This window comes from Clupea harengus, chromosome 1, assembly GCF_900700415.2.
Source record: "Clupea harengus chromosome 1, Ch_v2.0.2, whole genome shotgun sequence".
Lineage (NCBI taxonomy): Eukaryota > Metazoa > Chordata > Actinopteri > Clupeiformes > Clupeidae > Clupea > Clupea harengus.
Window position 1 is genome coordinate 9030792 of NC_045152.1, and position 12748 is coordinate 9043539.

At 42.0% G+C, this 12748-nt stretch overlaps 1 protein-coding gene across 2 annotated transcripts; it reads left to right on the forward strand.

Annotated features, from left to right (window-relative positions):
* Positions 1-948: 948 nt before the first annotated feature.
* On the forward strand, positions 949-9267 carry zfand2a (zinc finger, AN1-type domain 2A). Of its 2 annotated transcripts, none has more exons than XM_012816788.3 (10): positions 949-1136; positions 2994-3078; positions 3618-3712; positions 3825-3956; positions 4067-4218; positions 4630-4749; positions 4872-4962; positions 5801-5877; positions 6474-6609; positions 8021-9267. In XM_012816788.3, the coding sequence occupies exons 2-9, from the start codon at positions 3024-3026 to the stop codon at positions 6583-6585; spliced, it is 834 nt and encodes a 277-aa protein (XP_012672242.1). In that variant the 5' UTR covers positions 949-1136; positions 2994-3023; the 3' UTR covers positions 6586-6609; positions 8021-9267. The 2 variants fall into 2 exon arrangements, with proteins under 2 accessions (XP_012672242.1, XP_012672240.1); XM_012816786.3 differs by having other exon boundaries at positions 950-1136; positions 6474-6558.
* The last annotated feature ends 3481 nt before the right edge of the window (positions 9268-12748 follow it).

Genomic DNA, 12748 nt, shown 5'->3' on the forward strand with positions numbered 1-12748 from the left:
AACAAACATACTCCTTTCATTTTTCACTTTAACATGTTCTGTACATTTTTATATATTTTATACATAGCTTTTTCCTATGTTTGTAAAAGTACTTAATATGTTTATTGTTTATTGTGTATGTTTATGGTTTGCATCAATATACCATAGAAAATTCCTGGTAGGTGTAAACTTACTTGGCAATAAAAACTTTTCTGATTCTGATCACACACATCAGTCAAGCGGAAAGGGAAATGCACTATTACTCACTCTGAGCACAAGAACAATAGTGTTCCTCAACACAGGCAAACAAACTGGATCAGAACTGGCATACAGGTTCTCCTACCGTGATCCTTTTTTTTTTTTACTCCTCCCCAGCATTGTTATAGGGGCCACACACTAGGTGCTCCCTGAGCCTCCCACAGGTGAGGAAGAAAACAACAGGTAAAGCCGAACAGGTGCCAATGTAAGACTCATGTCCTTGAAGATTGTAAAAGACTTATGCCTCCACTTTCTCTAATTTATGTTGGGTTGATAGGCTACTGTGTATTGTGTCTTATTATCTGGCTTCTCCTTCACAAACTGCTATCTGGATTATTTGTACCTTGATTCTAATTCACCGCCCATTAAAGCAACTGCCAAATTAATAGGCCTCAATACAGATACTGAAACTGAGGACCATCACATGAGAGAGAGGTGGAATTCTATACATTCCCTCTGATAAATACACAGCTCACATGCATCAAAAGAGACAGTGTCAAATCACATTGATTAACATAGGAGTTGGGTTGTGTAAGAGTTTGTATTCTGAGAAAACCTTTTGAAAGAATAGGCCACTGCTAATAAAATAAATTACAAATAAATAGCCGATGTTCCAAGGGCCTCAAAAGCAAAAACGCTGCATCACTGCCTACATGTGGCAAATTCTGGAAGGAGCCAGCACTGTCGTGGTTACGTCAGACGTAGTCACTCGGGCGCGCCCAGATTACCCAGTGAGCTCCCAAACTTCCTACTGAGATAAATAAGAGGCTGCTAGCAGCTGATCGCACAGTCATCCAGTGTTCGCTAAAAAATCAATCCCAGTTCGTCCATCCTTATGACAGGATTTCGACGCGTGATCGGTAGGCATACATAACAGAAGTTGTATTGCTACGTTAGAGGTAAGTGCGGTTATAAGAACTTATGCTTCGATATTTATTCGCTTGGTTAAACCTGGTTTCCTATTAGCTTTTTTCCAGAGCAGTGCCATTAGTCATTTGATCTTGCTAGCTATTGTAAAGCCACTAAAATGCACTTGTTTTCAGGTTTTAACATCAAATAAAAAATGAAATGACTTACTTGTTGTTATGTGTTCTGGTAATGTTTATGCGATGAGATATATTGCTAATTACTCGAAAACGTAGCCTTATCCTAGCGTGCTAAGACTAGTGAGCTATGGTGAATAGTCATTGGTGTTAGCATTGTTAGCTTGCTACTGTGTATTATTTCAAGTGTTAGCTGGGATGACTAGCTAGACAGCTAACAGTGGAAAAGTGACAGTGTTTCCTACTCAGTGTGATATTGTGTCTAATGTATATTTAACCTCATTGTTTGTTACGGCTTACGAATATAAGGTTCAGTTATAACATTTAACGTTAACTGATTTAGACAGCAAAGTGTCAAGCAAGTGACTGACAGTCGTTTGCTCTGTTTAACGTTAGCTATGGAGTAGGTTGCTGTGAAGCATGAATCAGCATTGACAGTACGATGAGCAACAACAGTAGACTCGTAATTAGTGTTTGGCCGGCCTGATTGTTGGAGTTATGTAACAGTCCTGTAGCTAACAGAAAGCCGATAAACTAAACTCATCCCCTGCTCAACGACAACGCAAAGTCATTAAAAGATTACCCCATTTGGCTCGCTGCTGCAGAGTATTACCTTAGATATTCGGACTATTCACCAGCATTTTGCTACTTTGTATCATTTGTTTAAAAGGGTCTTACTGTTTGATGTAATGACATGCTTCGCAAAATAATTTGTATTTTATTTATTGTTATATCCCGGACACGAGAAATACTTTTCCCTCTGTGTCCAAGGAAATATTCCAACATAAAGGCTATTGTTGTATGATTTTAACATAATTGTGTTGTTTATGTAAGTTGGATATTACTTTGGTTTTAAGGTTTTGTAATTGAAGCATTCTGTAATGGGCCTCATTAATCAATACTTGTGTGTCAGTGTGTCAGAGTTTGGAAGTTGATAGGTGCCACAATTCCTTTAAAACACAAAATATGAACGCCAAATGTTTCATGACTGATTCTAATCTCATTTTAAATAGAAATGAGTTTGAGTGTATATTTAAAAAGCTCTACGTACAAATAGTTGGGTATTTCACTTCACAGTTCAATTAGGATAATTTTTATCAATAATTTCCTATCATCTCAAGACCCCTGTTGAGAACCACTGTATTCATTCTCTCTAACTGGACACCTGTGAAGGACATCCGGTGTATTAGTTTTATCACCGTTCTATATCAGTGCTCTGGGAACTTTGAATAGTAACTATAACAATCATGTGTAAATGTGATGAAATAACATGTGGTGGTGAACTATCATGTTATCTGGAGAACTAGCAAGCATAGTATCACAAACAGAATTTGGGCTTAGCAACAATAGCATCAATGGTAATCAAGCAAACTATCTAAGTGTTATCCCTGTCCGAGACCAAAGAAAGTAGTAACTCACGACAAACTGAACAGGTTGGCTTCTTGAACCAAATGTTTCCTTTGTAACGCTGTACATGCATGCCTAAATACATGTGTGGCAACCAGGGTATAAGCGGGATAACGGCCTTCGAGGTGTCCCATTATGTGAAAATATTGGCCTTGCCTCTGCCTCGTCCAATGTTTGCGTGTAACGGGACACCTCGGTGGCCACTATCCCTTACCTAATGTTAAACAATATTAGGCAGTGGTTGTCATCAAGGGTAAGCACAAATGTCAATCATTGATTGTTGTGTGTGTGTGTCTGTCTGTGCAGAGCGGATCAGGGACTATTCACCACAGTGCCATGGAATTTCCAGATCTGGGAGAGCATTGTTCTGAAACGTCCTGCAAACGTTTAGGTAAGTGAACATATCAGTAGGTAGCTGATCCTTTGGGAATTTTGACAGTATACAGGCCAACTGTGTGCATTTCTGCTAATGTTGTCACCATATAGATGTTGACTTACCCTTTTACTGTTTCAGCCCTTTAATGTACTTCAGAATGCACAGAGAAAGTTTTGACTTTTGTACATTATATTAAGATGAGGTCTGTTGGAGGTCAAGTTTTCTTACAAAACCAACCAAATGTCTTAATAATTGTCACCACAAATCTGTGGGTAATCAGATAGCCTGAAAGAACCTAGTGGGCCCAGCTGACAAATTGCATAGACACAAATACGAATTTGCCAAAGTCAACACTTGCTCTGTTTCGATAAATTGAATTACCATGATATTTCCACCATTTAGACTTAATAAATTATTCATAACGAATAAGGCATCCATTATGTGGTGCAGTGAAAGGGTTTTGGTAAGCACAGAGTGACCAAAGAAATTAAATAGTCTTTTAGTCAGTTCATCGAATTTCCCATAATGACCACATGTTACCTTTAATTCCATAGACTTCCTGCCAATGAGATGTGACGCCTGTGAAGAAATCTTTTGCAAAGACCACATCACTTACGCCAATCACAAGTGCACTTCCTCCTACAAAAAGGTTTGTGCGTCGCGTGATTCCCCTCTAAACCCAATTCTTTATGTTGCAGTATGGTCACCTCCAGGAAATGTAGATAAAGTTGATGATGAGTCAGTAAGTTCTTTTGCCACAGGATGTCCAAGTCCCCGTGTGCCCGCTGTGCAACACCCCTATCCCCACCAAGAGAGGAGAGATGCCCGACATCAAAGTAGGGGAGCACATAGACCGGGACTGCAAGTCAGACCCAGCCCAGAGAAAGAGAAAGGTAGAACCCTCTGAAGTCACACACATCGCGTGATTACAATGATCACTGCTCACAGTCAGAAGAAGAATAGCCCAGTGTCATTTTTTGTTTTTGTTTGCCCCTGTTCCCAGATCTTCACTAATAAATGTTCGAAGGGAGGCTGCAAGCAGAAGGAGATGATTCGCGTGACGTGCGACCAGTGCCACTCGAACTACTGTCTGAAGCACAGGCATCCGCTGGACCACGACTGTAAGACGGAAGCCCAACCGGTTTCTAAATCTGGGTGAGCACAGCCTCCTCCCCATCAGCATGAAAGGCAACTGCGATGGACAAGTGATTTGTCCCGTTTACGGCACCATTTCTGTGCTCTTAGGAACTCTATTGGCCGCAGACATAAATAGTAATAAATAGTGTAGTATTTACCCGATAATCAAGAGCGCCTACTGTGACTTAAAGAAGAATCAAGCAAATTAAATTATGTGAAAGGTATAACAAGAAGGCAAAAATTCACACGACTTCAGATCTCAACTTCATAAAGCGTACACCTGCATGAACAGGTATTGATTGATGTGTTCTAGAGACAGTCAGTTATGCTATCGTTAGCTGCTACTAAGTTGTTAGTGCCTAAAATCGATGCCTTGAGAACCACACAGAGAGATTGTGTCAGTACAAGTGCTTATGTTTTGGTCTGCAGGTTTGCTGCTTTGTTTAGGTCACAGGCAGCCTCCAGTAGCAGCTCTGCCGGTTCGTCCAGTAGAGGGAGCTCTCGCCCCATCTCCAACGGTGTGCCAGGGAATTCCAGAACCCATAATAAGTGAGTACTTTGAACTGGCAACGTGCTTCAAATCCTTTTGTTTATGTAGTCAGATTGTACCTTTTGTTTTTTTTTGTTTTCTGAGAACACTGTCAGAAGACTTGTCGCTAATTTCTCTCCAGTGCACAAGGAACATACACTCAAGCCACTCCAATGGCCCCTCCTCCAGCACAGAATGTAATACCCACTTCAGTGTCTTTTCAAGCAGGACTGGTGAGTGTCTACTGAAAGACTAGTGTTGTTTTATATTAAGTACACTTGAATGCTACATACTCCCAGTCTTGACAGAAGTAAGGTGATCATCTGGAAATATACCCAAAACCCTGTAATTGCATGCTTGAGGAATTACATTTTACGTGATGTCTACTGTCTACTCATGTTTCAAAGCAAAACAAGTTCAAATCATTGTGGGAAATGTAGTCTGTAATCACTGATCTCCACTGAATCACACTACCGGCCAATTGCTGGGGTATAGAAGCTGATATATCTGTCTATCTGCAGTGCAGACCTCCACCAAGACCAATATGCCCTGTCTCGCAGTGTTATCGAAAATGAAAAAAATCCTAATCCGTCCTTGGATCTGGATCTCTAAAATGTGAGGGATTCTTCTTTGGCCCATGTACCACCTCTCAACCAAGCTTCATGAAATTCAGGCTGGTAGTAATCCTGTTGACAAACAAACAAAACAAACTGAAAACAAGACCTCCCGGGCAGAGGTAACGAGAAGGGCACTTGTGGAGCGCAGACCTCTGCTATTCTCGCAATTAATGAAAGTGAAAAATAATTTGTGGATCCGCCCCGGTATTCGGATCCGCTCCAAAATATAATGGGCTCTTCCATGGCCCAAAGCTACACCAAGTGTCATGAAAGTCGGCCAGGGCGTTTTTTTGCCTAATGCTGCTGACAGACAAAGAAACAAACCGAACCAAAAACACAACCTCCGTGATGGAGGGGAACTTTGTTAAATGTCCTCCTTTGTATTCCTGTTTCACTAATGGCCCTGTTCGTTTTGGACTGTTCTCCATTTTGTGGTGTGTGTTTCTTCTTTCAGACAGAGGAGCAGGCTCTTCAGAGAGCGCTAGAGATGTCTTTGGCAGAGTCCGCACCGCCCAGCCAACCTGCACTCAGGTACTTGAGCTCACACACCTCCGCCCCAGTCTCCCTCTGTGTCTGCTGCCAGCTGTGTGCTGTTCTTCCCCTCCCCTCACTGTCTGTAGTACTGCTCCTCTCTCTCCTCTCCTCCCCATCTGAGCTGTTTGTTTTGAATAGGGTCAGCATAGTCAGAAAGAGAGTGCACTTTTGAGAGTACGTCATTTCCCGAGTAGGATTTACTCCTGAAATTAAGGTGTGTGTGTGTGTAACCAATGTATATCCTTTTGTGAGTCTTTTTACCTTAAGCGTTTGCATGTGTGTTACCAATTTAGGGTCAGCATAGTCAGAAAGAGCGTGCACTTTTGAGAGTGCGTCATTTCCCGAGGAGGGTTTACTCCTGAAATTAAGGTGTGTGTGTGTGTGTGTGTGTGTGTGTAACCAATGTATATCCTTTTGTGAGTGTCTTTTTACCTTACCTTACCGTGTATGATAAGTATGTACTGTTCCTGTTTCAAGTAAAATATGTTTGAAAAAAAATAAAATTTGAATTTGGGCTGTTTGTGTTTGAATGAGCCATAATGCATTTTACAGCTTGGAGTTATCGTGACCGTGTGTGTGTGTGTGTGTTTTAGTCCGCAGGAGCAGGAGGATCTGGCCCTGGCTCAGGCCCTCGCTGCCAGTGAGGAGGAGTACCGGCGTCAGCAGCAGAGACAACAGGTAGCCCGCTCGCTTAGCAGTCAGTAGCATGCCAACAGGAGCCCCTATTAGGTACACCACCTCCAAGACTCTCAGTCTTCATCTTGATCTTGATCTTGCTTTAGCTCGTTTCCTTTGTTAACTTTTGGTGTGTGTTTCTTTTACAGATCTCTTTGATTTCTGGCTCACTTGAATTATTTATTCTTAGCACAACAGCACAACACTTTCAACACTACAAGTTGACGTAGTCTAATCATTTTGCTCTTCGACCGCGACACCAATTCTGAGCACAACAGAATAACAATACATGTCTCCAGCGGCAGCACTAACATTAGGCTGTTAAACCAGTGAATTTCTAGTTAACATTAGGATTACGTCAAGGTCGACTGTTCAGTTTTGCTCTAAAGTTGTTAACATTCAATGAAATGGCTTCACGGCAGCTGCAATGACTTGATACATGAAGATAGCAGCACCATTGTTGATTTTAATGAAAGCTTCTATTTCAGCTGACATTTTGCTTGTGTTCATTTAGTGACTGAAACCTCTATTTGAACTCTGTAAGCTACAATTAATTTAGTTGTATTCAATATGTAACCTTCACACATATTTTCTTTAATACTGGTTTTAAAATTTGCACTGGTTGTCGTTAAACCAATAAGCATCAACTATCACTGCAAGCCACACCCAGCAGGTTCAGGGACGCACAGAGGTACCTACCCTGGAGTAGGTACTTATTTCTCCCCCAAAAACGGCCCAGAAAAAGGTCCAACAGGAGCGGCTCCCGCTCTCGAAACGTGCACCAAGGTGCGGGCCGCCCTAAAACAGCCAGCTAGTTCCTTCAGTGGAAAATGGCCTTGGATCACGATAAACAGGATTAAATCATGGTAGAATACAATTCATGACCTGACATGATATTGTGTCATAACCAATATAGTGGAGGCGATTATGAAGGCATCTGCAGTGTAGCAGAGTTTAATCCCCCCCTGTGAGGTTGATTTGCGAAATTAATGGACCTGGTATTTGTGATATCATCTGGTATCCTGTAGTTATTAAGCAACTAAGAACGGCCCCAGGAGCCTGATGGGGGCGTGTTGCTGCCGATAGCTCTATTTAGAGATTTACTAAACTGAACTCCATCAGCTCATTCTCGGTCAGTTCTTAAAATTGTGTTTAGTCGTTTAGAATCTTTTTAGTTAGTACTATCAAGGCAGCACATAACAGTTGTGCAGTAATCGGCACAATATCAATATAATAGGATCAACAGAGTAGAACACCTCAGCTTCTAATCTACACCGTGTATGATGGTCTATGCTTAAAGCTGACTATGCTTTGGTAACTCTGAGATGCCTTACCATGCTTGACGACTGGGTGAAAGGTGAAATGTATGGACATGTCTGGGTGCTCTGCGAGTATCAATGCAGTCAGTGGTTCACACTAAGTTCCTTTAGTTGGTGCTGATTTGTCGTGTTCGTCTTCATCACAGGGAAGGGAACCCAAACAGTCCAGCTGCCTTCTGTCCTAACATGAGAGCACACGGGACGAACAAACGGACGAACGGACGCTGCCGCCTGCCCTAACATGAGAGCACACGGGACAAACAGATGAACGGGACGAACGGACGAACGAACGGACGGACGGATGGACCGGCTGAGTCAATCTTCCTCGTGCACACTAACACCTCCAGCAATCTGCTGGTGACCACGCGTCACCAGACCACTTCTCAGATCCAGCATCCGAATCTTCCCGATTCAACCAAAACCAAGACACAGAAAACGTAGCTGTTTGAATCACTCTTTGTACTGTGTGTGTGTGAGTGTGAGCGTGTGTGTGTGTGTGTGTGTGTGTGCGTGCGTGAAATGGAACTGCTCTCAGACTTTCGACAGGATCCTCTACATTTATACAATTACAGCTCAAAATGTACATATTTTCTATAATGATCATGGTAATCTACACCATAGAAGGGTTTTTCTTGAATAAATTATTTTAAAGAGGTTTATTTTGGCTTGTAATTTTGTTTTTAATTTAACAGTGCAGTGTTTCCATGTTTGCTCCTGGTAGGTAATATCATGGGGCAAATGGTGCCTTTTTAGCTGCTGTTTGTTTGTCTACGGCTTCATCTGTCAGAATAAATAGGATATCTTAGCTAAGACTGAAATACAAATTGCATCTACATAGGTCACTTTTCCTTATGCTGATGCTATCTCAAATTTTGGAAATAGACTAATAGCCAATGTCACTTCATTAAGGGCTTGATCGATAATTTGATGCTATTAGATTCTTTGTGTACAGTTACCTGTAGCCTTTAAGCTAATTCTTCAGGTTCTGTTTTATTTAGTAAATGAACACACAGATTTGGGCAATGTTTTGTTTCATTCTGCAAAGTGGACATGGCACCTATCCATATTGACATAGTTTTGTCTCTGTCACTTTCTGTATGTCTTTAATTTTAGTTTGTGCACAATACATCAATTTGTTGTCATATTGACACTGCCGCTCTTGTTTGCGTCTGTTGTCAGTTCTGTTGACTTACCACAAGGTGGCAGGTTTGGACCGCTGAGCTCTCACTTCACATGTACTGTGTACCAGAGAATGACATTTCATCTTGTGCTTGAGAGTTCAGTGCTGACAGTAGTATGTTCCGCGGTGGGAAAAAAGCTGATATTAGGTTTACTTCAAGTTGGTTTCTATCATGTTTGTTGAAATAAAAGCTTGCCCCTCTCACCCGCAAAACACTTTCCCCTCATTATTCCACGACGTGATCACAAAACATGAAATGAAAGCAGTCTATAATACTGGCAGTGGTGCTCCCATGAGGGTCACCGAAGTATGTAACTTGAGATATCCATGTTAGTTACTACATCAGGTGGTAAATTATCAGTTATTATTCAGCTGCAAAAGCATTTTTCATGGTGATTCACAGACACAACCTGATTAGCCAGGACAATGTTCTGTCGTCATCATAGGGTATCATGGCCTACCCCCAGGGGAGCCGAACACCCAAGGATGTCAAAAATGGACAAACCAAAGCGCTGGGGGGATGTGGAGAAGTTTAGCGGTGGATGACGCAAATGGGCACCAACAACAAACAGGTTTGCTGCAGGGGCTGCAGTAGCTTCAACATGTAGGCTTACAGTAAACCTACCCAACACTGCAGCAACAGGTGGAATTTGAAAGAGGAGAGATGGCTGGTAATGGCCACCGCCAAGCAGAGGAGCAGGTATGGAACAGGGAAGTCGAGGAGAGACCGTTAACAGGAGCAGAAGGAGAGTCTGGTTTAAGCGGTTGGTAGGCCTAAGCATGGAGTAGCTTCGCGGAAGTGTGTGTGTCATGCCCTGCCATGATGATGATTCATTCAATTAGTTGTCAATGATGAACATAATTGTAACGCTATCATAAAGGGGGAGTGTCACTTACCGCTGGTGGTCACTCATCAGTCAATGACAAATGGTGCAGAAGAAGCTTGCCATGTTTTTGCAGCTAGCATTGTTCCCTCAAACAATCACAGTTTCGGCTGGCTATTCTGAAATGAACTAGGTAACGTTATTTAGTCTGTCAGCAAAAGTGTAAGCCTGCGTTACTAAGTCGCATCATCACAATATTATTAAAATGATAAGGCAAAGGGTTCCCTTGATGAAGATGCACGAAAAGGCTGTATGATACCCTACTGTGCTAAAATGTATGCCTGCTTTTGTTTTAGGGGGGGGGAGGGGGGGTCATTTACAGCAATGGTGATTAGGTGGTAATTATTAGGATTTACATATGGTGTGGCTTACTGTTATTACTATATCCTTCGGGGGTTTTCATCTTTGTCACCCTTTTCACCTCTGGTGAGTTTGCACCAGTGTACCCTATTTGGTCAGACAGGCCATGCACAGTCTTCTCGGGAAGGCTGAACGTTTGAAGTGTTCTCAATTTTTTGCTTTTCAATTGTATTACATTTTATTCAACAACTGGAATTGTCTCTTGACAGAGCCCAGAGCCTGAACCCCCTAGATTCTAAGACCTAGAGCAAGCACTAAGGCGACTGGGTACAAAGAAAAAAACTCCTTTTTAACAGGAAGAAACCTTGAGCAGAACCTCAGCTCATTGGAGAGAGGGCCCCATCTGCCTGTGGCTGGCTGGATAGAGAGATAGAGATTGAAAAGGAGGGGAGCAGAAGGGGAGGGAGGAGAGAAGGAGAAGAGAGATCAGGAGCAACGAGCAAGCAGATGGATTCATACACATATCACAGAATAAAACATATTGGCACACCTGCGGCATACGTACACGATACACACCTAATCCATGAAGCACAAAAGAAGGTATACACATGAAATATGCAGAATTAATTGTGGATAATAGTAGACAGCCAGCATTAGTTGTAGCCAGTATTGGTTGTAGAACAGCTTAGTGGGTATACAGTGTTAAGTTGTACACAGGAATAGATGGACGTCCCTGGACGTCCCAGGTTTGGGTTAAGATAGGCTGTGTTCTAATCGCTTCTTAACTTGACTGGTGAATTTGTGTCAATGCCACTGTCGCTGACGCTACCCGATCTGTTCTGCACATGTGCAGAAGTCAGCACATGCATAGAATTTGATATCTTTGACCACATAAGCTGAACCCATTCCACGCATGCAGGATTTGTTTTTCTACAGAGAAAGACAGGTAGCCTAAACAGTCAAAGTGGTAGTAAAACCCAAAGATTATGGAGCAGAGCGGAGCCTCCTTGAATCTTTGGGAAAAACCACTCAGGCCTTAACAGCAGTGTATAATGTGACAAAAATGATCCTCCCAGCGGCCTTGTGTCATCATAATCCCTTTACGTCTGTATTGATACTGTATTGATGTTAATAAAACAAGAGCAGGCGCGTACTACCTTTGGTGGATATAGGCCAGCAACACCTACAACCCCCCATTTTTTGTGTGTCTCTCTGAAGGTGTGATAACAGGAACAAAAATAGATCCGTCATCTATCTGTTGCTCATGGTCAGCACCTTCTCGTGTTCGCACCTCAGAAAATCTGTTGCTAGGAGGGGAAGGGTGGCGACTAGGGATGGGCATTCGATTAAATTGTCTTAATCGATCGTCGGGAGAATTAACGATCGATTTTCGATTAATCATTAATATTTTTATATTAAAATTCACTATTTTTAGACTATATTAAAATGCAGTGAAAATAGAAAAAACACAGCGTGTTTCCTCATTGAGATCTTTATTACAAGATGAACAACTCTTGTGGCAGTTAAACTTACAAGATGGACAACTCTTGTGGCAGTTAAACGGGATCCGTTCAATGGTTACACTTGAAAATATGCGCTGCTGTAGTACTCTTAAGCAGCGGAGCCGACAGCTAGAAGCCGGTGCTCATAAACACAACTGACCCTCGGTTTTTTTTCTCTAACTAATTAATCTCACATTTTTAAATGTCATCGCGATTACAAGTTTGTTTTTCTTCTAAAGACTACATCTTATAAATTAACGAGTAATCACTTTTAGACACTGTTGTTTAATTGTATTTTTTTCGTGCTCTCTTGCCGCCATACAAGGAATGTATGCTAGACACAATGGTGTCCCTCGACGGTAAATCGTAAGAATTGTCCCCTGAAGCAATTCGAATCACCTCAGTCAGCCCACCGTCTTCAACTATGTTGATGGGCCGACAGTCACCGGCAACCCAAACTGCTACTGCGTTGGTAACCTTTTCACGGACTGGTCTAGTTATTTCCCTAGAGAAGTGGTGGCGTGTGGGTTGGCGACCATCTAACCTGGGACTGCTTTCTGTCGGGTGCTTTGCATTAAGGTGATTGTGATAACTTAAAGACGAGCTGCTTCTGTGATAGCTACATTCAGCTTGACAAATGCTACATACAACTTTAGTTTTGTCGATTGTTCCGTCATTTTGCCTCTTAAACAGAAACTTTCCGCCCAACAATCCCTCAGCTCTCTCCATCTTCAACTACCGTCTCGGTCTCTCCTATCTACAGTGGGGAAAATAAGTATTTGAACTCCTGCCGATTTCGCAAGTTTGGCCACTTGCAAAGAAATGTGTGATCTATAATTGTAATGGTAGGTGTATTTTAACAGTGAGAAATAGAATATCAACAAACAAATCCAGAAAACTGCATTTTATAACATTTATGACTTTATTTGTATTTGATGCAGAAAATAAGTATTTGAACCCCCAAGTAAACAGCAAGAATTCTGGCTCCCAATGGTCAGTTATGTGCCC

Bases quoted from the DNA above. Each gene is read 5' to 3' on its own strand.
- zfand2a (XM_012816786.3), top strand. From the start codon at position 3,024: ATGGAATTTCCAGATCTGGGAGAGCATTGTTCTGAAACGTCCTGCAAA. The intron at 3,079-3,617 runs GTAAGTGAACAT...TTAATTCCATAG, and splicing joins AACGTCCTGCAAACGTTTAG to ACTTCCTGCCAATGAGATGT. The intron at 4,219-4,629 runs GTGAGCACAGCC...TTTGGTCTGCAG, and splicing joins CAACCGGTTTCTAAATCTGG to GTTTGCTGCTTTGTTTAGGT.